Source organism: Carcharhinus amblyrhynchos, chromosome 12 (assembly GCF_965287045.1).
Source record: "Carcharhinus amblyrhynchos chromosome 12, sCarAmb.v2.hapA, whole genome shotgun sequence".
NCBI classification, from domain to species: Eukaryota; Metazoa; Chordata; class Chondrichthyes; order Carcharhiniformes; family Carcharhinidae; genus Carcharhinus; species Carcharhinus amblyrhynchos.
Genome location: NC_137335.1, coordinates 16,871,331 through 16,898,464, shown reverse-complemented (window position 1 = coordinate 16,898,464; position 27,134 = coordinate 16,871,331). Strand labels below are relative to the sequence as shown.

The 27,134-nt window shown below is 46.5% G+C and overlaps 1 protein-coding gene across 1 annotated transcript in view; it reads left to right on the top strand.

Moving 5' to 3' along the window:
* LOC145350544 (metabotropic glutamate receptor 1-like) overlaps positions 1 to 1,716 on the top strand; it is a 220,770-nt gene extending 219,054 nt beyond the window's left edge. The window contains exon 8 of the mRNA XM_080199744.1: positions 909 to 1,716. Within this exon, the coding sequence (XP_080055870.1) occupies positions 909 to 1,716 (808 nt within the window). The remainder of the gene's footprint in view (positions 1 to 908) is intronic.
* Positions 1,717 to 27,134: the final 25,418 nt, after the last annotated feature.

Here is a 27,134-nt window from a genome sequence, read left to right as displayed (position 1 = left end):
AGTAGTGTAGATTTAGTGCAGTTTTTGTCAGTGCAAATTCAGTGGGCTAAAAGGCCTCTTCTGTACTATAAGCTTGACAAATTGTTAGAGATGTAGATGGCTAGCAAGATAGGAGAATGGTTACAGGGATAGATGGATGGCTAGCTATATGAGCCATGTTGAGCTGGATGGATGAATGACTGACTGGTTGAAAGGATGAATGGCAGACAAATGGATGGATTTTCCCATGACATAACGAGTTTGTGTCATTGGTAGAAAAGGTGTGATTGCTTGAATGGGAAGAAAATTGATTGAAACATGGTAATTTTTCATTCTAAACACCAAGGGTTCAAGAGGGCGGTCAGTGTATGTCAAAATATTCAATAATCATTGCTTTATTCTCAATAAATATATTCCCTGATGTCACTACTAAACAGTTGGTTTTCAATGAGACTTTTCCAAGTTTACTAAGGAGTAGCTTGGAGATTGCCAACTTGTATTGAATGGATTATTTATTTGAATCAATCAAATGAATCCGCAACAACTCAGTCAGGCCGTAATAGGCCAGGACTCACCACAAATTTATCCCATGCTAAATTCCATTGGTCTCTTAACACATAATAATGTTTTCTAAGAGTGATTATTGTCCCTGCCAAGTCACTGGGCACATTTTATAATTATTGCAATTTGCGCAATGTAATTTGCAATGTGAAATCAGCTCGATTTTTGCATGCAAGACTATTCAGACTTTGCCATCCTTCTGGTCATTCTCCCCATCTCCTCCCCCCGCCCCACCCGTGAAGTCAATGGCACTCCCGCTTTAGAATGCAAGCATAGGCAGGCAAATTGTAAAAACCAACTGTGAAAATATTCAGCTGCGGTTTTGGTGCAAAAAAAGGTTTTAACTGGGAATTTACATCTTTCCCCAGTTCCAATGGGAAGTCTGTGTCATGGTCTGAACCAGGAACTGGACGGCCAGCGAAGGGACAGCACATGTGGCATAGGCTATCCGTCCATGTGAAGAGCAAAGATGTTGCATCTAATCAGACAGCTGTAATCAAACCCCTGACCAAACCCTATCAGAATCAGATTAAAAACCTCAGCTTCTCAGAAGCCAGCACAAAAGCCCTTTACAATGTTGTGGAAGAGGATGAAGGTGATCCCTTGAGACTCGACATTCCCAATAGTCCCGAGATGATGTTACAGAGTCGGGCGATGTCCATTACGCAGCTCAAAGACATAGAAGATCCTCAATTTTTCATCTCTGATCAGTTGAAAAGTGTCTCTTCGCAGCAGTCCATCATGGACCACTTGCACGGGGTGGTCAACACATTTTCGACCAACATGACAGACCTTAATTCAGTGCTTACCGTGCCGGTGTCCGGCAACGGGGTGAATTCGCTGTACCAGTTGGATCAACAGGTGCTCCCGCTCCAGATGACAACCTTCAACCCTCAGCCCATCTCGCCGGTGGAAGAGGAGAGCGAGGGGTTCAACCTCATCGAAGACTTCATGTACGACAGCGGCGAGAACCAGGAAGAGCTGACCGTCCCCAACAAACTCACGTTGGAAGACTCCCCTGCCCTCACACCTCCGTCCCCCTTCCGGGATTCCGTGGCGTCAGGCAGCTCTGCCCCCAGCTCCCCCATCTCCGAGTCGGTGCTGTGCACGCCCCCCAACGTAACCTACGCTTCGGTCATTCTGAGAGACTACAAACAAACGTCCTCAACTCTGTGACGGGTTCAGCCCAAACAGCCAGGAGTTAACGTTTGCTGAGAACTTCAAAATAAAATATTCGGGGGTGGAGGGGAGGTTTGGGGGGGTGTGGTGGGAGGCAGCATCCAGTGCCATGTTGTAAGTCATAAAACATTTGAGAATGACGAGGAAAACAATATACTGTCCCAATTGCCTGTACGGTCAATGTCTCTGTCATTCTGTGGTTAGGGTCCCTCGCTGAATCCGAGAACCATCATCCCCGTAGCAATTCAGAACAGTAGCTTCCGAAGCATTAATGTAGAGATAGATATGCTAACATATGCGATTTTACTGCATACTTTTTAAATTTCAAATAATTATTGGATTATACTTATTGGGACGCTTGACAATTTCACTGCGCCCCCCCCTACAAGCTGTTGAAACCAACCATCGGGTGAACTGCTACTGTGATCTTTTGTGGGTGGCTGTTTTTTGGGTAGCAATGGCTGTAGCTTTTGATTTACTAATCAGGACTGGGTCAGTAAAATCCACCATCATCAACAATAATCTACAGCATGCTCGAATCCTGGAGGTTTTAACCCTCCTCCCCACCACCGCCCCCCAGCCCAACCACCCAAAGTTTGCCACGATTGTGACACAAGCCCTGTGAGAGTGGGTCACAGTGTGACGGTATCATCCGCTATCTTACAGAAGGTAGTGCTGTTACTGCTCTTAATTTTAAAATGCCACATGAGGCCCCCGTCTTGTTCCTGCCAGAGATAAGGGTGGTAAGCACGGCACCGTTTCTCCAAACCCTGCAAAAGGCCACTGGATGTCGATTGATCTGTGAACATCCCACCTCTGCTTTTGTACACAATAGTGGGTCGCAGGCAGCAGGGCCTACGGTCAACACATTGCAGTCACCTCAGACATTGGCCGAGCAGTCAGACCTGTAGCTCCACTCTCCAGAGATTATGAACAGTCTTATTCTGGAGGTACTTTGTGACAATGTGCAATCCCTGTGTAGGAGACTGGGGGAAGCATAAATACGAGCCCACCCCCTCAACTTTAGCGAATGAACTCGAGGGAAACCAACCCAACTCTCGGCTATGTCTTTTTTAAAGATTCCCCTCAGAGATCTTGCACAAGTTGTTAAGACATAACCCATGGTGGGCAGCAGTGATCACAATGATCAGTGCTTCTGATGTAACTTCCATCTCAGGTACATAAGCTAAGCATGTCATGTTAAATTCCGACACATTCTGATGGGAAATACGGTTTTTGTTTCTGTTTCAGTTGTCAGTTGTAACTGTTCTGACAGTCTTTGAGTTTGTATTCTGTGCGAGCCAGTGCATAAGATTTCAAAGGAAAATCTTTACATTTGTAGGAATATTTTCACAGCTTGAAGCTAATGAATTTTGTCCAGAAGTTCGTTTTTTGAGAATTCTGTTCAGTCAAACTATTAGCGTCGATTGTAGAAAGAGTCCAATATCTGTAGCACTTGGTTTGTCAAATGTGAGGTGGCGTTCTTTTGTTGCTGTCCTCATATCTCACCTTCTCCACAACCATGCAATAAGCAGTAGTTGGAAATTAAAGCAGAGAATGATGGAGGTAGGCAGCGTCTGGGGAGAGGGAAACAGGGCGCTTCTCCCTCCACAGCTGCTGCCTGACCTAAACATTTCCAGCAATAGCTGTCTTTATTTAAGATTTCCAGCATCTGTGGTATTTCACTTCTGCATGGGGGGCGGGGGGGGTTGCAGGTTTGCAGGGGAGGAAGGGGAGGGGATCTTTGCAAGGTACTGATCCTAATCCCATCACTTGATACTACAGTAAAAATTCTCTAGGCACCCAGACTCAGTTAAGTCTACTCCAGAGACTTAAGCACATGATATAGGCCAGAGGTTTGCAATCTTTAACATGTCATATCACACTTCTATACTATTTGAGGTACATCTCCTATTTTCTCTGCCTTCTTCCCTTATTTGAAACTTCATTTTAACCTCTCCCTGTCTTCTCACCTTTTTTTTGACCTTTCCCTGTCTCTCTCATTTCCCCCAGGGTTTTTGCATCCTTATTGAGGGTTTGCTTTTAGCACAGGCACATGCGACCTTTGTCTCCAGCTCCAAGTCCCATTGGTCATGAGCATGGGCCTGACCAATGTAAAAAATCTAAACCGCGCACGTGCGGCTCTTTCCCAGCCGTCACCAGCACGAGGGGCCCAAAATCTACCAGGTCTTGGAGATGCCAATCACAGAGCTGAAGACAAAGGTTGATTTTAGTTTAGTTACATGAGCTTAGAATCATTATGAATCTTTCTTTTCACGGGTGATCTTCATGGCACACCAGTGTGCCATAGCATACTTGTTGGAAACCACCAGTCAAGGCTGACATTCAAGTTCAGTAGCCAGAGTGTCTTCAGGCTGAAATCTTCAGCTGAAACCCCAACAGATTCCCCGCACTATCCAAGCAGGGATGCAGTACAGTTCTTGTCACCCTATTATAGAAAGGAAATTATTAAACTAGAAAGAGTGCAGAAAAGATTTACTAGGATGCTACCAGGACTTGATGGTTTGAGTTAAAGGAGAGGTTTGATAGACTGAGACTTTTTTCCCTGGAGCGTAGGAGGCTTAGGACTGATCTTATAAAAATCTATTAAATAATGAGGGGCATAGATCAGCTAGATAGTCAATATATTTTCCCAAAGGTAGGGAATCTAAAACTAGAGGGCATAGGTTTAAGATGGGAGGGGAAAAGTACAAAAGGGTCCAGAGGGGCAACTTTTTCACACCAATGGTGGTGAGTGTCTGGAATAAGCTGCCAGAGGTAATAGTAGAGGCGGGTACAATTTTGTCTTTTAAAAAGCATTCATACAGTTACATGGGTAAGATGGATATATAGGGTTATGGGCCAAATGCAGGCAACTGGGACTAGTTTAGTGGTTAAAAACTGGGCAGCATGGACAAGTTGGACTGAAGGGCCTGTTTCTATGCTGTGAACTTCTGTGACTCTAGATGTTCCCCTTGGTGACCTGGCCAATATTTATCCCTCAACTAACATCACAAAGAGCAGATATTTGGCCATTATCTTTGGTGACTGTGGGAGCTTGCTAGGGACAAACCAGCTGTTGTGATCCTTACATTGCAACATTGCAAACTTCAGAAATACCTCACTTTCTGTAAAGCACTCTAAGATGTTCTGAAGTCATAAAAGATGTTGGATAAGTCTCTGTTTTACATTTGTTTCTCTGGGCTTCCGTCAATCTTCAGTCAAAATTATGACAGGCAGTCAGGAGAATCCCCAAAGATGTTTCACATCTGGCCATGGTTTATAACATTGGAGCAAATCTGTTGACCTCGTACTCCACACACACATAATAAACACAAGGCTTATGGAACTCCCAGTAACACCACTGAACCCATCTGCAATATTACACACAGACTATAATGTGGGAAACTGCCATCAAGCCCAACCTTTGAAGTGTGTCTTCCACACAAGCCATTGTCCTAATCCTATATCACTATTCCCCCTTTTCCCTCACCATCTAATCTACTCTTAAAAATTGCCATAGATCCAACCAATGCAAGGTGCTCACTAAAATGAAGACTATCCATTCAGCTTCCCCTTCCTTCCTTTAACCCTATCAAGACAAAAGCTTCCTCTGTCTGATGCCTGCATTTACACCTTTTTCTCTCCTGTCTCCCCAATACCTTCTTTGAGCTCATCTTAGCCATGAGATAAACCCCCACCAACCCTTCTTCCTCTCCCCTGCTGTTCTTTGACGCTAATCTCACTACACTGCTGCCTATCCATGCCAGCTGATATTGCTAAAACATTCCTCTCCTCTGGTAAAGTTCCTTTCCTTCCCTTCAAATCTCAGAATCACCCATTCTCCAATGGCCCACCCATGACCCTTGTATCTATGCAAGTTACTTGTCATCTCCAACTGTCTTTCCTGTCAAGAGACTGTGTTACCATTTATCAAGTTCTCCCTGAGCCATATAGGTAGCTTTGTGGTGGGCGTTTGCGACGAGAACTGAGCCTTGCAAAGTTGGCCCTTAAGTATTTAGTAACTTCTTCCAAGCATGCGACAAAATTCTCCTGATTAACCCCTTCAGTGATGTTCAGATTCTGCGTTGTGCTGTTGACCAGTTTTCTTGCTGACTAACCCATGACCTCCACCACCTAGAAAGACAAGGGCAGCAGACGCATGGGAGCTTCAAGTTCCCCTCCAGGTCACACACGCGACTTAGACACATATCATCACCGTTCCTTCACCATTGTCGATTGGCAATCCTGGAACACACTACCTGACCGCATTGTGGGTGCACCTTTGCCACATGGACTGCAGCAGCTCAAGAAGAAGAACCACCACCCAACCCTCAAGGGCATCTAGAGTGAGCAATAACTGCCAATGACACTCGTATCCAGAAAAATTGGTAGTTTTTTAAACAGTACAAGGGCAACAGCAAAATAGCCCTTGACTGAAGGGACTAAGTTAACAACCAGCAATGGAACGGTTAAGAAGCTTGATTGTGGAAGAAAAAATACCAAGTTGGGTTTCGGATTATGCAAATCCATATCAGTATGAGGATCATAAGTATTGACTTTGAGTTGGATTTTATTATCTGCATCCTTGAAATAAAATTGGTCAAGTGTTTGAAATTTAGCAAAGACAAGGGGTGCAGCAAAATGAGATTGAAACGGCGAGAGGGGTTAACCAGTCCATGAGAATGGAGAAATTAGTTCAATCCTGATCTAATCACACATCCTGCAATAATGCCCTGTGCGTAATTAAAGTCCTGTAAGTGCCCCAACAGAAATCAACGCTGCTGCACTTTTATCCAAGCTCTATATCTGGGGCCTTACACATGCAGCAAAGAAGCATTAGGAAATCTAGGACAACTAATTCTAGCGCATCGCGATTCCCAGGGCTATGGTAGTCTCCTGTAACTTGCAGCCGAAACCAAGAGGTCTCTGCAAATGAAAAACTACCGACCTTCCGAGCCCTCCGGGTAGAATTCGCCTTCCTCTTCGGTGTCACATCAGCTTTTAAAGAAGAAAAAGGATTTCTGCGGGCCTAAGTAAGAGTTGAGCTGTTTGTAACAAACTGTTTGAACCAAAACAGTCACATACCCTGGACCTGGCAAACCTTTTCAAATATCACAAGGAAGTGTTGCTTTCAACGTTGGGTCTGACCCAAATTCAGCTGAGATTTGACTTTTATGATAATTATACATTTTAAATAAAGTAGGAATTAAACTGATCGTAGTTATTGGTTGTGCTCTGTTAACTGTTTATGTCAAAATTTTAACAAAAGGATTATGAGCGTGAGTCTTCTTTGCTATTCAACTTTTATGATCCTGTAAATTGCAAATGTAAAAAATGTTTAGACAAGTAATATGTAATATGACAGCAGAAGGCAATAAATGAAGTTCTGTTTACTGTGGTAAGGTATTTTCTATTGCATAGAAGCTTCTTTTCAAACATTTCTGTTTGAAAGTCTGTCTGATATAGCGGAATGAACAAAAATTCTTTTTTTTTACATTTAATTTTCGATTAATATTCTGACATTTTGCTGTTCCCCTGTGCGTGCTGACCTACATCAGCTCCTGGTCAGGCAGCATCTTGATTTTAACATTGTCATCCGTATTTTCAAATTCCTTTCATTGCCTTATTGATTGAACAGTACGGTGGCACAGTGGTTAGCACTGCTGACTCACAGTGCCAGAGACCCGGGTTCGATTCCCGGCTTGGGTCACTGTCTGTGTGGAGTCTGCATGTTCTCCCCGTGTCTGCGTGGGTTTCCTCCGGGTGCTCCAGTTTCCTCCCACACTCCAGAGATGTGCATGTTAGGTTGATTGGCTATGCTAAATTGACCCTAGTCTCAAGGGATTAGCAGAGTATATACATGCGATTTATGGGGATAGGGCCTGGTGGGATTGTTGTCGGTGTAGGCTCGTTGGACTGAATGGCCTCCTTCAGTTGTGTAGGGATTCTATGATTCTAAGCCTATAACATCCTCCGGCCCTACAACCTTCCGACTCTGGCCTCTTGCATATCTCTGATTATCACTCTGTGCGGAGTCTGCACATTCTCCCGTGTGCTCCGGTTTGCTCCCGCAGTCCAAAAGACGTGCTGGTTAGTGTACCGGCCATGCTAAATTCTCTCTCAGTCTACCCGAATAGGAGCCAGAGTGAGGCAACTAGTGGATTTTCACAGTAACTTCATTGCAGTGTTAATGTAAACCTACTTGTGGCACTAATTGATAAACTTTAAACACTTACTGTTTGCAGTTTCCCATCCCAAGGTCTGGAATTCCTTCCCTAAATCTTCTGTTACTGCATTAAAGATACTCCTTACAACCTACCTCTTTGACCAAGCTTTTGAGAGCAGGTTCCAATATCTCCATGTGTGGCTTGTGTCAAATTTAACACTCCTGTGAAGCGACTTTGGATGTTTTATTATATTAGAGGTGCTATGTAAATGCAAGCTGTTGTTGTTGTAATCCATTATTTATTGCCGTTCCTTCACAAACTATTAATTTTGATTCAGCGCGTTGGTATTAATTATTGCTGGTTCTATTATTGACAATATGCAATGATATATTTTGATCTATGAGCTGTGATTAAATAAAAAAGGTGTGAAATATTGGTCTGATACCATGCAATACATTATTGTTAGGGCACAGCATGCTGTCTGAATATAAGAGGCACACCTTGGGAAATATTAAGCACCACCCATGTTGGCGGTTGTGTGGAGGGGGAAGGATGATGGGGGTGCAAGCTCACCATTTCCCAGAGAAGCTCGCCTTATGGGCAACGATCCCTCATCCCCAACCCCTCAAAACAGCAGGTTATAGAATCATTCCAATACCTTGGAAAATTGGGACTGCTTCCTCCTGGGGCGGCATGGTGGTAGTCACCAGCGTCTGCACATCACGGCATGGTGGCACAGTGGTTGACATTGCCACCTTACAGCACCAAGTATCCAGGTTCAATTTCCAGTTTGGGTGACTGTGCAGAGTCTGCATGTTCTCCCCATGTCTCCGTGGGTTTCCTCCGGATGCCCAGGTTTCCTCCAACAGTCTGAAAGACGTGCTGGATAGGTGCATTGGCCGTGCTAAATTCCTCCTCAGTGTACCCGAACAGGTGCCGGAGTGTGGACTCCAAGGGATTTTCACAGTAACTTCATCGCAGTGTTAATGTAAACCTACTTGTGACACTAATAAATAAACTTTAAACTAATTTCACATCATTTGCTGGTATGCATAGGATGACAGTTATGATAACAGAACAACTGTGAAATCCTAGCCATTCAATTAATATGTACAGTTTATACCCTCCCCCAACATTGTCTGTGTCTAATTCGTTCCCCCTCTCCGAGAAACTCCAGTGAAGTTTAAGTCCTACTTTTCATCCTATGTGGCTGCCATCTCACCTCTTGAGTCACTTCACGGCTGTCTTATTTTATGGTCAGCAATAAGATCATCCAGAAACTCCACACTTGCCTTCAGCAGTAAATCTAAGCTTATATTTCAGTGCAGTATTGAATGAGAGTTGCACTGTCAGAGGTGTCACCTTTTGGTCAGTTGTCTAACTCAGCCTCTGTCTGCCCCCTCAGGCACAGGGAACAAAACCTATACCATTTTTTGATGCCCCATACACATCCCACAGTCCTGGACAACATTTGTCCCTCGACCAACATCATTAAAGCCAATGATTTAGCCATTACTGCTGTATTAAGTCCTCGGAGGCAGAAGTCCCATCGCTAAAATCCCTTTATTTACAAGTCTGACAACAGCATATTGAGTGCTTTCAGTTAGCAGTCTGCACTAGGAATGCCAGAGGAACTGACACGCCTGGTTAAATACAAAGCAAGAGGCTCCCTGACTGGCCCCTCAAGTTGGCCCTTAATCAGGGAGCTCTATTTGTCCAACCAAATAAACAAAACAAATTAATTTAGGGACAACTCAAAAGGGGCAGCTCCCTAAAAGGAGGGGAACCACCCAAAACAAAAAACAAAGTGGAAAGGAAACTTAAAGCATCAAATTAAAATGTGATTAAAGGGGTCAATAATACACCCCTGTCCCTGTGGTGCCCCGTAGGCACAGCAGGGGCCCTTCATCAGGTAGTATATTCTGACAGTCCCACCTCAATTGCCTGATTAAAGTCATTGCAATCGCATTGCTGACCGTGGGACCTTGCTGCGGGCACATTGACCGTCAATTTTCCTGCACTACTCCCTCCATTCATGTGCGAACTGTCCAAAGGCTCTTTGTCTGCTGATGTTTCATCCTCAGCTGTTTTTCCTTGGTAGTTTTTTTGCCGGGATTTTGCCATTGACTTCCGTGCTCAGAGGCAGGGCCTAGACTCAGGCCCAAAGCCTAACTCAGCCAGAAGAGGAATCGAACCTTGCGCTAGCCACCTAGCCCAGTGAGCTAATTGGCCTCCTCTCCTACACGACAACTGGGACTAAACTTCAAAGGAGTAAATCGTTGGCTGTAATGCCCTTGGTCACCTCAAGGGAGGAGTGGGGATGGGAGAAAGGGGAATTTTTGCGCTCCATCCCAGTCTGAGACACCTGAAGCTGCGTACACTGTGTTTAACAATTATTTCTGGATCATCTCTTCTAGCTTGGCTGTGGCTGAAAAGGTGAACAAAATGTGTGAGTCATCATGAAAAGGTCACAGCTCGAATACAGCACAGTGAGGAAGGAATGTAAAGGGTTAACAGCCGTTACGCTAATACATCGTATGTCACTTGAGTCAGAGAGAGATGGTTCTGGAAGATGCCTCACGCTTATCTGAGATGGTGGCACAGTAGCACAGTGGTTTGCACTGCTGCTTCACAGCGCCAGGGACCCGAATTCGGTTCCTGGCTTGGGTCACTGTCTGCACGGAGTCTGCACGTTCTCTCCATGTCTGTGTGGGTTTCCTCCGGACGCTCCGGTTTCCTCCCACAATCCGAAAGACACGCTGGTTAGGTGCATTGTCCATGCTAAATTCTCCCTCCTTGTACCCGAACAGGCGCCAGAGTGAGGCGACGGGGGGATTTTCACAGTAACTTCATTGCAGTGTTAATGTAAGCTACTTGTGACATTAATAAATAAACTTTAATTTATTTATTAGTACATAGTTGCGTACAGTCGAATGAATATTCCTGGAGGGCTTCCTGCCTCTGGAATAGACCCATAGAATCCGTACAGTGCAGAAGGAGACCATTCAGGCCATTGAACCTGCAACAACAACAATCCCCCTCACCGTAACCCCATCTATTTACCCTGCTAGTCCCTCTGACACTAAGGGGCAATTTATCATGGCCAATTAACCTAACCGCACATCAATGAAACTGGAGCACCCGAAGAAAACCCACACAGGCATGGGGTGAACGTGTAGACTCTGCACAGACAGTCACCCAAGGCTGGAATCGAACCCGGGTCCCTGGCACTGTGAGGCAGCAGTGCTAACCACTGTGCCACATGTAGCCAATAACAAACACATCCTGGGACCCCTTCCGGTGATACTTTGTGATGGTGACAGTAAATCTATCGAATGGTGAGGGTCCTTGACTGAGCCGACAGTTGCAGGAAAGTGAAAACCACTGAATATAAGGTGGCCGGGGAAACGACTGTGGTGGAGAATCAGAAGAAACTGCACCAATGGGTCGAACATTATCCAAGGAAATGTAACCAGCACGAAGGAGGTTTCACACCTGCAGCCACAGGAGAAGATTCTGGAGTGAGGATAGGGTGGATGAAAGAGGCCAGACCAGCACTGACCGCAGTGACCAGCCAGAGGAGGAGATTCCAGAGCTCGGGCTACTTTTGGAAGAGCAACTGGATGAGGACAATAACCAAGAAACCTCTGATGAATGTGACCAGGATGCCAATCCGCCTGGTCCTTCTGGTAAGGACGCTGATGTCCAAAGATGTACGGGTTAGGTGGATTGGCCGTGCTAAGTTGCTCCTTAGTGTCGGGGGGCTAACTAGGCTAAATGCATGGCATTATTGGGATAGGGTCTGGATGGGATTGTGGTTGGTGCAGATGGACTAAATGGCCTCCTTCTGTAGGAATCCTATGATGCAATGATAACATCCAATGATCTGAGGCATGTAATGACTTTCACAAAGAGAAACGAGAAACAGAAACTCCAAGAATGGCTGGCAAGACAATTGCAAAACACAAGGTTGACCCCCCAAACTCTGAGGTCAAGAGGGAGTGATTATTACTGCTTCAATATTAAAATATTTACACATTCTACTTCCGCCCTCTCGACGTCACTTGTGGCTGTGGTGTCATTCTAACGGTAGGTTCTTGGCTCTCTTAGAGGACATGTAGGAAGTATCTTGCTGATCTCAAACACTCGAAGGAGGGACTTTTACCACCTCGGCGTGCCCAGCGATCAGTGTGGTGAACTGGGAAAATAGTGTGTGAAGCTAAAAATCCGATTCGCACCTGACGCCAGTTTGCTATCTCCTGCCCCTTTTTCATGGAACGAGTCACATTGCACCCAGCAAGGACGCAAAGTTTATTAGCTTGAGATTGACTGGATTTCAATATCATTCAATCATTCCCCACTCCTGAATGCCTCCCACCTCTCCGGGGTGATGTCACGGCGCTGCCAATCAGTACTGCCCTTTACAAGTGTGGCTCAGGCACAGCAGTAGCGAAGGACAGTGAGGAGGTGAGTAGCACTGAGCACTAACTCCCGGGCTGCAGGGGAGGCCTCAGCAGCTGCCACGGTGTGGGGTGGAGTGGCAGTTTGTCTGGGTGTGGGAGCCTGGGGGGGAGGGGGAGGGGGTTCTTGAGCTTGTCCTGGGGTCCAAAGATTGGGATCACCATTGGATTGGGGCTCATGTTACGCACATTCCCCCCAGCCTCTGAGTGACCCCAGAGGGATTGCATATGTGGTCAACTCCCAAACCCATGAATGTTGTACTGGTCACCCTGCCATCTGCTGCTGGACAAGCTCTGTGACTGACTGCTGACAATCCAGCCCAGGCCCCACTAACAGTGACAAGAACCAGGCCTGGCAGCTGCTGCTCCAATCGAGGGAGCTGGACAGGGGCTAACACGGCTCCTCACCCTGCATGGACTCTACAGTGCCCCCTACAATGCCCACCCATCCCATGATCATCACAAGGGTGCACAAAAGTCTGAACTGAAAGCCCGTGTGGGTGCGTGCAGGTCTATGTTTCAAGGGTTCCCAATGGGGACATCCCCACAGCCACCCCAATGCTCCACATGGGTGCCAGAGTGCAGAATCCTGTCTGCCACATGCTGCCAGCAATGGTCTGTGGTATCGGGGGTTGTACCGTGGGGGGCTGGCCAAGCTTCATGCCACACACCAGCAACCATGCAACTGTGCTTGGGGTGCAGAATGCATCGTGCCGGATCATGTGAGGAAGGGTACAGGTGTGTGGGAGGCCACTGGTGATCATGAGGGGGCATGTTCAGTGCCTGTGGCCACCCATGGTGATGATGTGGCAAAGGTCGGCAACCCATTGAAGTGGACCGTGGCAACGGGGCTGGCAGCATCCAGAGTCATGGGGACTAAGGGCTGCTGGGAGGGACCGAGGGTCCCGAAATGGATAACCTCACAAACTGTCTCTCCACTCAGGCCATGCTCTGGTCTCCTTTGCTGGTTAGGCATTGGCTACATTCCCAGTAATGACCACTGCTCCTAGTGGCACTGCTGGGCCTAAAGAAATGCCTGGCATCTGATTTACCCTCAGTTTTTGGACACGGGTCATCATCCTTCATGGGGGGAAGAAATCACTGAATGTGGTTTCCATTAACGCATTGAATAAAACTGTGAAACCTGGTATTGGCCATCATCTCCATCTTACAGTAGTCAGGGGCTACATTGTCAGGGCCCCTGAAGGCAGAAGCGGAGGCAGAAGTGACACTGAAAATAATAGTGCCAGGCAGCTTGTCAATTTCATGGCACAGATCCTGGCACTAGTGTTAATCACCAAGCTACTGAGTGAAAGGACAGAAATTCTGGTCTCTCCCAACCGTCTACCCCCACCCCACCCCCAATCGAGGGCAATTAAATCGGTTAGAAAGTTCATTTAAAGCCTTGTCAGGGACGATCAAATTTTTAAAAGAGAGGCAGATTACCGATGACTTCAGAAACTGGCCAGCTGAAGGTGAATGGGTAAACAATGGGGAATTTGTCATGACTTCCCCAGAGCATCACACTGGGCCCCATTAGAGGGTCCTGCAGGCAAAATGGGACTGGGCACTGGAGCATCGAGTAAGGGGATGCCCATAAGTGTTGTACAGGTGGCAGTGAGAGGAGGCCAGATTCCAGGCTCTGAGTATGTTGGGAAGCCACCCTGACATCACAGAGGCAGAGGAGCAGTGGAAAGGCTGTCAAGGACAATTGGAAATCACCTGCCCAGAAGAAGATTCCTACTGGCCTTGGGCACACAACTATCATATTCCACCATGGAAAAATTTGAATTCAGTACAAATCTGTAATTAAAAGTCTAACGATGACTACAAAACTATTGGCATTCATCATAAAACCCATCTGGTTCATTAATGCCCTTTGGGGAAGGAAATCTGTCATCCTTACCTTGATTTGGTTTATTATTATTGTCACATGTACTAGTATACAGTGAAAAATATTGTTTCTTGTGTGCTATACAGACAAAGCATACCGTTCATGGAGAAGGAAAGGAGAGGATGCAGAATGTAGTGTTACAGTCATAGCTAGGGTGTAGAGAAAAGATCAACTTAATATGAGGTAAGACCATTCAAAATTCTGATGGCATCAAGGAAGAAGGTATTCTTGCGCTGCTTGGCACGTGTCCTCAGACTTCTGTATCTTTTTCCAAATGGAAGAAGGTAGAAGAGAGTATGTCCGGGGTCCTTAATTATGCTAGTTACTTTTCTGAGACAGCAGGAAGCATAGACAGTATCAGTCGGTGGGAGGCTGGTTTGCATGATGGACTGGGCTTTGTTCAGGGCACTTTGTAGTTTATTGCAGTCTTGGGCAGAACAGGAGACATACCAAGCAGTGATTCAACCAGAAAGAATGCTTTCTAGGGTACGTCTGTAAAAATTGGTGAGAGTCTTAGTGGACAAGCCAAATTTCCTTTGTCTTCTGACAAAGTAGAGGCGTTGGTGGACTTTCTTAACTATAGTGTCAGCATGGGGGGACCAGGACATGTTGTCGATGATCTGGACACTTAAAAACTTGAAGTTCTTGATCCTTTGTACTTCGTCCCCATTGAGGGGCATGTTCTCCGCTACACTGTCTGAAGTTGATGACAATTTCTTTCATTTTGTTAACATTGAGGGAAAGATTATTTTCATTTCACCAGTTCACTAGATTCTCTGTCTCCTTCCTGCGCTCTGTCTCATCATTGTTTGAGATCCAACCCACTACAGTGATGTCGCCAGCAAACTTGAAAATCAAGTTGGAGCAGAATTAGGCCACACAGTCATAAGTGTATAAGGAAAGGGGCTGAGGATGCAGCCATGTGGAGCACCCATGTTGAAGATGATTGTGGAGGAGGTGTTGTTGCCTATGCTTATAAATTGTGGCCTGTGGGTTAGGAAACTCAGGATCCAGTCACAGAGGGAGGAGACGAGGCCGAGAGCAGAGTTTGGAGGTGAGTTTCATAGAAATAATGGTGTTGAAGACTAGGCTGTAGTTAATAAATAGGAGTCTGACATAGATGTCCTTGTTATCTTGATGTTCCAGGGTTGAGTGCAAGGCCAGGGAGATAGCGTCAGCTGTGCATCTGTTGCATCAGTAAGAGAACAGTACTGGATCCAGTCAAATCAGAAGGATAGAATTGATTTGTGCCATGACTAATCTATCAAAGCACTTCAGAATGACGGATGTCAGAGTCACCAGACAGTAGTCATACAAGCACCCTGCCTGGCTTTTCTTTGGTATTGGGATGATGGTCATCTTCTTGAAGCAGATAGGGATCTCAGATTGTTGTAAAGAGAGGTTGAAGATGTCTGTGAATACCCCCGCCAGCTAATCTGCACAGGACCTGAGTGCTCATCCAGGTACCCTATCCAGGCCACTCACTTTCTGTGGGTTGCCCTGAAAGAAAGTTACTCTGACATTGGCAATGGTGACCTTGGATGGAGGTTTTTCCCAGACTTCCAGGGTGGAGGGCATGCTCTCCCTGACCTCTTCTCAAAATGGGCCTAGAATGCATTGAGCTCATCAGGGAGGGGTGTGTTGGAGCCGGCGGTTTTACATGCTTTCATCTTGTAGCCTGTTATGTCTTTCAGACCTTGCCATAGTCGACGGGAATCCATGTGGCTAGCCTGGGACTCTAGCTTGGTCTGGTGCTGTCTTTTGGCATCTTTAATGAATCTCCTTAGATCGTATCTGGATTTCTTGTATAAGTCAGGGTCGCCATTTGAACACCTCAGACCTGGACTTCAGCAGACAGTGGATGTACCTATTCATCCACGGTTTCCAGATGGGGAACATGCAGATTTGTTTCTTCGGCATAAAGTCTTCTACGCACTTACTAATGAAGTTAGTTACTGTAGTGGTGCACTCAGTCAATTTTTAGTGATCTGGCCTACATGTGACTCCATACACATAGCAGTGTGGTTGATTCCTAATTGCTTTCTGAAATAGCCTAACAAGCCATTCAGTTCAAGGGTGATTAATGATCAGCAATAAATGTTTGTAATGTTCAGGGTTGTGGGTTTTAAACATAAAGAAAAAGATGCACACATAAATTCAAACTAACACCGACAGATTTATTGTAGCAGTTATTGCCAGAACAGAATGGAAAATGAAACTGAAACAGGAGCCTCTGAAATACCCCTCTGATATCACCATCAAATCACATGACTAGCTCTTAAAGCAATCATGCAACCACTTAAATGTACAACAATGTGCTGCCCATATCCAGTGAATGAATAAAAAAACCAAAGCATTGTGAGAGGTAAGTGATTACTCTATGGATGGAATAGAAAAGGATTTAAGACTGCAAAGGAATTGTTTATAGGGCTTCTGATCGCAGCTGTCAGAATGCACAAATGCAGAGATTACAAAAGCATGTAGTAACGGCTGGATGGTTTTCAATGCAAGATTTTAACTATAATTTCAATTGCATTAAGCAGTCTGACAAATATCAGAAAGATAGTGAATGCCTTGCCTGAGTCTTGGTTAGTTTTCTATAGCAGTCTGTCCTAGAACCAACAAGCAACTATGTAGGATTTAGTAATGAATAATCAGCCAGTTTTACTTTACAGCCGAACAGTCCATGGACATTTATGCAATAACATGATTAAGTTGGGTTTGAAAGGGAGAAAAATGAGAAATAGTTACAGTACAAAGATTCTAGATTAAAGGAAGCTGGGTTTGAATGGATTGGAAGTGACTGCCCACCACAAACTGGGAAAATCTGTGAATGGGGATAAAATGACAGAGATTCAGTGGAAGGTGTTGAAAAAGAATTTAATACGAAACCAAACCAGTTTATACTCGCAAGGGTTAAGAGTTCTACTTATCACGTACAACTAAGGAGACAATATAATGTTTAGAGAAAAAATATAGATCTCGATGAATCGGTGGTAGCCATGATGTGGAGACGCCGGTGTTGAACTGGGGTGGGCACAGTAAGAAGTCTCACAACACCAGGTTAAAGTCCAACAGGTCTATTTGGAATCATGCGCTTTCAGAGCGCTGCTCCTTCCTTCCTCACCCGCTGAAGGATCTGAACCTAGTATTGTGAGACTTCTTATTGATGAATGGGGTCAATACAGGAACAGCAAAGGGTGAAATAAAAAGGACAGTGGGCAGGATTTTACAGCCTCGCTCATCCTGAAACCATAAAATCCCACCTGAGGTCAACAGACATTTTCATTATCCGCCCCTCGTTCCGATTCCGTGGTGGACAGGGTGATAAAATTCCGGCCAGCCGAAGCTACTGGGTTGGAATATGAAAATAAATCTTTGGTGGAGTATGAAAATCAACAAAATTTTTTTTTTGCAACTATATTAGGAAGAAGCGCTGAAGGCCGCTTCAAACATGATAATGGTCAATGAAAGCAAGGAAATGGTGAAGATGCTGAATAATTACTTCTGGTGGGGTTTTCAGTTCCTCTGCAGAGTATTTCTTGGTGGCAGGAAGCGGCCTGCCATTGGTCAGTGGGGGAATCTTCTGATCATAGGATTTCCCATGACATCCACCCCCTCACAGCCAGGAAAACCAAAGCTGGGGAGGGGTCATGTCAGTGGGATAGGAAGATCCTGCCACCAGCCAATAGTCTGAAAATCCCACCTATTTTGTCAGTATTTATCATACAAGAAGTCAGCATGCCAATATCTCATGGAAGTTAATATTGAATCAAGGATAGGGACTTATTGAAATTATCATAAGCAAGTTATTGGCTTGACCGCATTTCCACTGAAGATCTTCCTTCTATGGTTTTCAACCTCATCATTCCTGTAATGTCCTAACTATGTTCGGGGTTGTGGGGGTTTTTTTGCACAAAAAGAAAAGATGCACAAGTGGATTCAAAGTAACAACAGGGGATTTGTTAAAGAGCTGTTCTCTGCTCTGCACAAAACTGAAAGTAACACGGCTGCCTCTGTAAATGCCCTAATGACAGCACCATCAAGTCACATGATCAACTCTTAAAGCAACCTGCAACCCTTTTAAACACATACCTGTTCCACATCCCCAAACAGCCCCTTTCTACCAATTCTGATTAAAGGTCACCAGGATGAAATGTTAATGCTGTTTCTGTCTCCACAGATGCTGCCAAGCTTGCTGAATATTTCCAGTCTCTTGTTTTATTTCAAGTGGGTATATGGAGTTAGATAGTAGATCAGCCATGATCTCATTGAGTGCCGGTAAAAATCAGTACAAAAAGAGGCCATTCGGCCCATTGAGTCTGCACCGACCATAGTCTCATCCAGGTTCCACCCCCGTTCCCTACACATTTGCCCACTAATCCCTCTAACCTACGCATCTCAGAATACTAAGGGCATTTTTTATAGCATGGCCAATCAAGCTAACCTGCATATCTTTGGGTGAACAGGTTGAGGGACTAACCAGCCTATTCCTGGTTTGATATTCCTAGTGTAGCCTGGCTCACATGACAATGATTTTCTCACAAGCCTGGTGTGGTTCTCAGTCAATATTGAAGGTCCATAGTCCCTGTTCTACAATTCTGTGCAGTCTCTCAGAGACTCAGCTAGCTAAGTTGGGGAGGAACCAAAATACAGAGAGCAGCAGCAATCCTACAACCTAACTCTGGCCTTTGCTGAGTCTGGGAGTTTGGGACAGGCATTGCAATTGGCCTCAACGTATCAGGTTTGGGAAAAGGCAAACAGTCATGTCACCACCACCCCATTTATTTACACATGCCAAACCACATTGTGCATTCAAACAGGTTTTGGATTTTAAAATGTTTTACAAATGTCAGGCTTCTTCCATCATGTTGCAAATGATTGTATCAAGCAGGCAGCTGATTCAAAGGCCCTGTCTTGTCTTGAGTGCTTGTCTTGAGTAACATGTGAGTCTACAAAGGCCAAAATTCAAAACGTTATTAAAGAGGTAAAGATTATTCTAGTGGTCTTTAAAATGTGAATATAAGATCAAAACTATGGACGCCAATTTTTGTTGTAGAAAAAAACAGCCAGTTTTTTCCTGCAAAATGGTTAGAACATGTAAGGACTGTGTGTAGAAAGGAATCAATGCCTCTAAAAGAGATAAATGAGGAGGAGTCATAGAGGTTTACAGCATGGAAACAAGCCCTTCGACCCATGCTGCCCTTTTTTTTAAAACCCATAAGCTAGTCCCAATTGCCTGCATTTGGCTCATATCCCTGTATACCCATCTTACCCAGGTAACCATCTAAATGCTTTTTAGAAGACAAAATTGTACCCGCCCCTACTACTACCTCCGGCAGCATGTTCCAGACACTCACCACCCTCTGTGGAAAAAGTTGCCCCCCGGACCCTTTTGTATCTCTCCCCTCCCACTTTAAACCTGTATCTTCTAGCTGTAGACTTCCCTACCTTTGGGAAAATATGTTACCTTATGTATGCCCCTCATTATTTTACAGACTCTATAAAATCACCCCTAAACCTCCTAAGCTCCAGGGAATAAAGTCCCAGTCTATCTAGCCTCTCTTTATAACTCAAATCATCAAGTCCCTATAGCATCCTAATAAATCAGACAAGTAAAATAGTCAATCAGAAATAGTAAATGGAAAGATTTCAAACAGATCATCAATATATCAAAATAAATCAGTCAAATCACACTATTCCTTCACCCTGAACTATACCTTTACAGATATATTCAAAGTCATAAAGATAACACAGTTTACAAAATCAATTTTATACACTAATATTCAGGATAAATATGAGGTATGTGTGAACTAATTGATGATCTGTGGTCAGATAGACACGCCACATTCCAAAACCAAGTGACAGATGCCACCAAAGCAGATTCTATGGATTTCTCATCACCACCAGCCAGATACTTCTTACACAAGCCAACTGTAAGTCAATCAGTCTCACTGAAACTTTGTTTTTCGCACAAGGACTTCTAATCTCAGTGCTCTAAGAACCCAACTTGGAACGCTCTCTCAAACTATTCTTTCACTCAGACATCTTCAACAAGGATCCACCTCAACGGTTTCAATCTCTCCTTCCAATATTCCATTCCCATGTATCTCTACATGCATTCAAGCTTCACGTTCCATGCACACTTTCAGATATCCAGCCATGCCAAGCAGAACACCACTGCTCCAAAGGCCCACAGTAAGGAGTCACCAGCCTTTATCTGCTTCCTTGGATCTTCAGTATTCTCTCAAGCACACTTTGCTTCAATTCTGTTCTCTGGAAATTGCTCTCTCTAATTGAGAGCCTTTACCTCTGTTTCTTACTTAAACTTTATTTAACAGGATGTGTTTCAGAATCTTGTCCTCATCCTCTAACTTAGACTGTCTATGGAGGTCTCTTTCTGTCTCCCTCCCTGGTTTTGGACCTTGTTTTGGTTTGGGACCCTTTCACAAACACTATCCTGCGTCCTCCTCCTTCTCTAGAATGGCATTCCCTCTTCCAGGTCACCTAAACTCCCTTTCACATTGCCTCAATGTTGTTCTTCTTCAGAACGGGTGCAGGGCTTACTTCCCATCCGTAGTGATTAACAGAAATACGAATTATGCATGAAATGAGGTCTGGTTTCCAGTCTAAAGGCAGGAAACAGAGTAACCACACGTACGTGCAGTCATTCTCTGGCTATTGCAAGCGTGAAATAGATGAACTGTGCATGTGCAGCCATACTTGGCCAACATATCTGTAAAAGTTGAGAAAATGGAGTGGACATGGGGAAGATGTTTCCATTAGTAAGACAGACTAGGATCCCAGGGCACAGCCTCAGAGTAAAGACAACGCTTTACAATCGAGATGAGGAAGAATTTCTTCAGCCAGAGGGTGGTGAATCTATGGGATTCATTACCACAGAAGCCTGTGGAGTCCTGGTCATTGGGTGTATTTAAGACAGCAGTAGATAGGTTCTTGATCAGTAAGGTGTTCAAAGATTACAGGGAAAAGATGGGAGAACAATGTTAAGAAATATATCAGCCATGATCCAATCGTGAAGTGGACTCGAAGGGCCAACTGGCCTAGTTCTGCTCCTCTATCTTACGGTCTTATGTAAAGGGGGAAAGACTGCAAGGAAATTACAGAACAGTGCAAGAATTATAGAACAGTTACAAAGGGGGACCTCAATTAGCCCAATATGGATTCTGATAGCAATACTGTCAAGAGTATTGAGGGGTAAGAATTTCTGAATGTGTTGAGGAGAATTTTCTACAGCAATATGTCTCCAGTCCAAACAAGAAAAGAGATATTGCTGAACCTGGTTCTTGGGACTAAATGGATCAAGCATCAGTGTAGGAACATTCAATCATTAGTGATCATTGTTATCATAATGTTTAGCTTTGCTGTAGAACTGGACAAGGGGCAATCCAGAGTAAGAACAATTAGTTAATGGAGGGTGAACTTCAATGGAGTGAGAATGGGTCAGATGAATTGGAATGAAGAATTGGCAGGCAAAATTGGGACAGAATAATGGACTGCCTTAAAAGAATAAATAGTTTAGATACAATCAAGGCACATTCCCATGAGGGTCATAGAGTCATAGAAGTTTACAACATGGAAACAGATCCTTTGGCCCAACTTGTCCATGCCGTCCTTTTTTTTAACTACTAAACTGGTCCCAATTGCCCAAGTTTGGCCCATATCCCTCAATATCCATTTTATCCATGTAACTGTCTAATTGCATTTTAAAAGACAAAATTGTACCCACCTCTACTACTGCCTCTGGCAGCTTGTTCCAGACAGTGACCACCCTCTGTGTAAAAAAATTGGCCCTCTGGACCATTTTGTACCTCTACCCTCAAAGAGGAATGTTTAAATTTATTAGTATTGCAAGTAAGCTTACATTAACACTGCAATGAAGTTACTGTGAAAATCCCCTAGTTGCTACGCTCCAGAGCTTGTTCAGGTACACTGAGTGGGAATTTAACATGGCCAATGCATCTAACCAGCACATCTTTCAGACTGTGGGAGGAAACTGGAGAACCCAGAAGAAATCCAGGCAGATACTGGGAGAACATGCAGACTCTGCAGGAGCACCTGGAAAAACCCACACAGACACAGGAAAAATGTGCAGATGACTCCGCACAGGCAGTGACCCAAGCTGGGAATCAAACCCGGGTCCCTGGCACTGTGAGGCAGCAGTGCTAACCACTGTGCTTTTTGGAAATTGGAAGGAAACTGGAGCACCCAGAGGAAACCCATGCAGACACAGGGAGAACAGGCAAGCTCTGCACAGACAGTCATTCAAGGCCAGAATCGAACTCGATTCCCTGGCACTGTGAGGCGGCAGTTCTAACCACTGTGCCCACCATTTCACCCAGACTGGAGGAAGGGGATGTGAACGGAAAAAGAACGGCAACAACAACGATTTAACAACAATAATGGCAATAGTGGCTTTAAAATGGCTATTCTGGCTGAGAGTGAGGCATGCTGGGAATTTTGGTCAATTTATGGATTAAAACCAGATGCAGGTGGTAAAGAGGCTCTGGTCTGGGAGCTGTGATCTGAAGCTTCCTGCTTTGGTCAGATCAGGGAAGTCGTTTACATTAACTGAGGCACCATGGCTCTGATCCATGGCTGCTATGTATGGGACATGTAAAATGAAGTGAGCATCATGGCTTCGTTAAAAAGTAATTTCACTGGATGTTCAAGCCATGTGATCAGTTTCTGGTGACACAATTGGCTGGTGATAGAGAATCTTCCAGAAGCAAGCGGAGAATCGTGGATAAAAGACAGAGTTCTTTGTTTTGCAGTGATAAGTCAGAAGAGACCAACCATCACAACAAAGCTTATACCCAGAAGAATATGCTTCAGAAAGAATAAGGTAGATTCTACTGCAAGGATATTTCTTGGCCAAGGTTTTCCTAAACTCAGTAGTGTCTATTTTCAGTTAAATAGTTAATGTTGAAGTTCAGTTAAAGTGCAGTTTAAGAATTGCAGCTCAGTTAAAGTTGATGTTCAGTTCAAGTTAAAGTTCAGTAAGAGTTAATAAGTTGCAACTGTTTATGCTTGAGTTGGTTCTAGAAGTGTTAAATAAAGGAATTGTTGAATTACTATCCGTGTTTGTCTCATTAAATCGGAATGCTTGGAAGGTGTTTAAATTAAAGCTGCGCAACAGGGAGTTCCTGGGAGTTGGTGTTCTTCCCGATTTATGTTAAAGAGCTAGACTTGGGTGTACAGGGATTCGTGTTAGATGACACGAATCTTGTAAGCATAATGAACTGTGAGGAGGGTGGTGTTAAATGTCAAAAGGACACAAACAGGTTGATAGAATAGGCGGAGAAGAGGCAGATGAAATTTAATGTAGAAAAGTGTGAAGTGATTCATTTGAAGAAAGAACTAGAGACACTATAATACAAAGGGTGTCATTCCAAAAGGGTTGGAGGAGCTGAGGGACCTGGAGATGTAGGAAGACAAATCGTGGGGCAGGTTGAGAGAGGGGTTAATAAAGCATACAGGATGTTGGACTTTATAAATAGGGGCAGAATGTAAGAAAGCTCTGAGAAGCCGGTGTAAAATATCTGGCAACCACATTTTTGGATGGATTTGAAGGCATTAGAAAGGGTGCAGAAAAAATTCAGGTGAGGAACCTCGGATGTGTAGATAGATTGGAGATGCTGAGGCTGTTCTCATTCAAAAAGGAAAGGTTGAGAGGAGATTTGATAGGGGTAGCATACTGGTAATGTCACTGGACTAGAATCATAGAATCCTGACAGTGCAGAAGGAAGCCATTCAGCCCATCAAGTCTGCACTGACCACAATCTCCTCCCATTCCTGTAATTGCATATATTTACCTTGCTGATCCCTGTAACGCTACAGTCAATTTAACATGGCCAATCTACCTAACCCACATATCTTTAGACTGTGGAAGGAAATTGGAGCACCCAAAGGAAATCCACGCAGACACTGAGAACATGCCAAGTCTACACAGTGACCCAAGGCTGGAATTGAACCCGGGTCCCTGACGCTGTGAGGCAGCAGTGCTAATCACTGCACCACTGTGCTGCCTGAGATACTAATCCACAGGCCTTGGAATAATGATTTGGAGATATTGATTCAAATCCCACCAATGCAGCTAGTGGAACTACCATCAATTGTTGTATAAACAAATCTTGTTCACCAATGCATTTTAGACCAGAAAATTATGCCATTTTGATACATTTATGTGACTCTAAAAATGGTGATTGTGAAATGGCCCAGTGAACCATTCACTCAAAGCCCATTTAAAAATTGACAATGTCAGCACTTGTTGACAATGACATTCACATCCTGTGAAAAAATGTTTTAAAAAGATATACAAAACCATGAAGGATCTGCTCAAGGTAGATAGGGGGAAACGGTTCCCATTGCTGGTAGGATCAAGAACTAGAAGACACCAATTTAAGATAAGCAAAGCTGAAAGAGGCTACATGGTGGGACAGTGGTTAACACTGCTGCCTAACAGTGCCAGGGGCCCAGGTTCAATTCCTGGTTTGGGTCACTATCTGTATGGAGTCTGCACATTCTCCCCGTGTCTGCATGGATTTCCTCCAGGTGCTCCGGTTTCCTCCCACAGTCTAAAGATGTACGAGTTAGGTTGACTGGCCATGCTAAATTGCCCCTTAGTGTCGGGGGACTAGCAGAGTAAATAAACAGAGTTATGGGGATAGGGCCTGGGTGGGATTGTGATCAGTGCAGACTCAATGCGCTAAATGGCCTCTTTCTGTAGTGTAGGGATTCTATGATTCTGTGAAAAGAGGAAAGACTTTGGACAGAATTTTCTCATCCTGCCTACCGTGGGATACGTAGCAGGCAGGACAGGATCATGCCAAGGTCCATTGACCTTGGGTGGATTTCCCAGTCTTGGGACAAGCGAGGCCAGGAAATCCCGCCCACTGTTACCCAGCAAAGAGTTAGGCTCTGGAATACACTGCCTGAGAGTATAAAAGAGGCAGATACAATGTGTGGCTTTCAAAAGAGAGGGGTTATGGGGGAAAGGTAAGAGAGTGGATAATTGACCAGCACAGACCCAATGGGCCTAATGGCCTCATTTGATGTTCTAATTGTTCTATGATACTTTCCTTAGTCAAGAAGGTGATAGATATTTTTACACATCTGGCACTTGCAGGTGGGGGTGGGTCCGGGGCAGGTGTAGGGAATGGCGGGTGGGTCTGAGGGTCCAGCGAGGCAGGTCTGGGGAATTCTGAGTGGGTCAAGGGGGGATGGGCCAGGTGGGTCTGGAGGGGCGGGACCTGGGGCAAGGGGTGAGTCTAAAGGGATGGAGCAGGTGGGTTCTGGTGCAGGGGTGGGTCGAGGGGCAGGTCAGGTGGGTCCTGTGGTGGCAGCGGGTATGAGGAATTGCGGGCAGCTCTGGAGGGGCTGGCAGGAGCTCCCGGGATGGGTCTGGAGGGTCAGGAAGGTGTGTCCTGTGGTGGGGTGGGTCTGGGAAATTGCAGGCGGGTCTGGAGCGTTAAGCAGGCAGATCCGGTGGTGGGGCGTGTCTGGGAATTGTGGGCGGGTCCTGCAGTGGGTGGGTCTGGGGAATTGGGGTGGGCCGTGGGGGGGCGGGTCTGGTGTGGTGTGGCCGGGACGGGGGACTGCGGGAGGGTCCCCGGCTGGAAGGGTCTGAGGAATTGCGGGTGGGTCCCGGGGTGGGTCTTGGAGATTGCAGGAGGGTCCAGGGACAGGTCTGGGGGATTGCGGGCGGGTCTGGCGTGGCGGGGAGGTTGATTGCGAGCGCGTCTAATGGGGCGTGGCGGGGCAGGAGATTGCGGGTGGGTCTGACGGGGCAGGGGCGGGAGATTGCGGGTGGGTCCTGGAGTGGGGGCGGGTCTGACGGGGCGGGGGGATCGCGGGCGGGTCTGACGGGGCAGGGGCGGGAGATTGCGGGTGGGTCCTGAAGTGGGGGCAGGTCTGGCGGGGCGGGGGGATCGCGGGCAGGTCTGATGGGGCGGGGGTGTGAGATTGCGGGTGAGTCCTGGAGTGGGGGCGGGTCTGACGGGGCGGGGGCGGGAGATTGCGGGTGGGTCCTGGAGTGGGGGCGGGTCCGGCGGGGCGGGGGGATCGCGGGCGGGTCTGACGGGGCGGGGGCGGGAGATTGCGGGTGGGTCCTGGAGTGGGGGCGGGTCCGGCGGGGCGGGGGGATCGCGGGCGGGTCTGACGGGGCGGGGGCGGGGGCGGGAGATTGCGGGTGGGTCCTGGAGTGGGGGCGGGTATGGCGGGGCGGGGGGATCGCGGGCGGGTCTGACGGGGCGGGAGCTTGCGGGTGGGTCCTGGAGTGGGGGCGGGTACGGCGGGGCGGGGGGATCGCGGGCGGGTCTGACAGGGCGGGGGCGGGAGATTGCGGGTGGGTCCTGGAGTGGGGGCGGGTCCGGCGGGGCGGGGGGATCGCGGGCGGGTCTGACGGGGCGGGGGCGGGAGATTGCGGGTGGGTCCTGGAGCGGGGGCGGGTATGGCGGGGCGGGGGGATCGCGGGCGGGTCTGACGGGGCGGGGGCGGGAGATTGCGGGTGGGTCCTGGAGTGGGGGCGGGTCGGGCGGGGCGGGGGAGGGAGATTGCGGGTGGGTCCTGGAGTGGGGGCGGGTCTGGCGGGCGGGTCTGACGGGGCGGGAGATTGCGGGTGGGTCCCGGAGTCGGGGCGGGTCTGGCGGGCGGGTCTGACGGGGCGGGAGATTGCGGGTGGGTCCTGGAGTGGGGGCGAGTCGGGCGGGGCGGGGGGATCGCGGGCGTGTCTGACAGGGCGGGGGAGGGAGATTGCGGGTGGGTCCTGGAGTGGGGGCGGGTACGGCGGGGCGGGGGGATCGCGGGCGGGTCTGACGGGGCGGGGGCGGGAGATTGCGGGTGGGTCCTGGAGTGGGGGCGGGTCTGGCG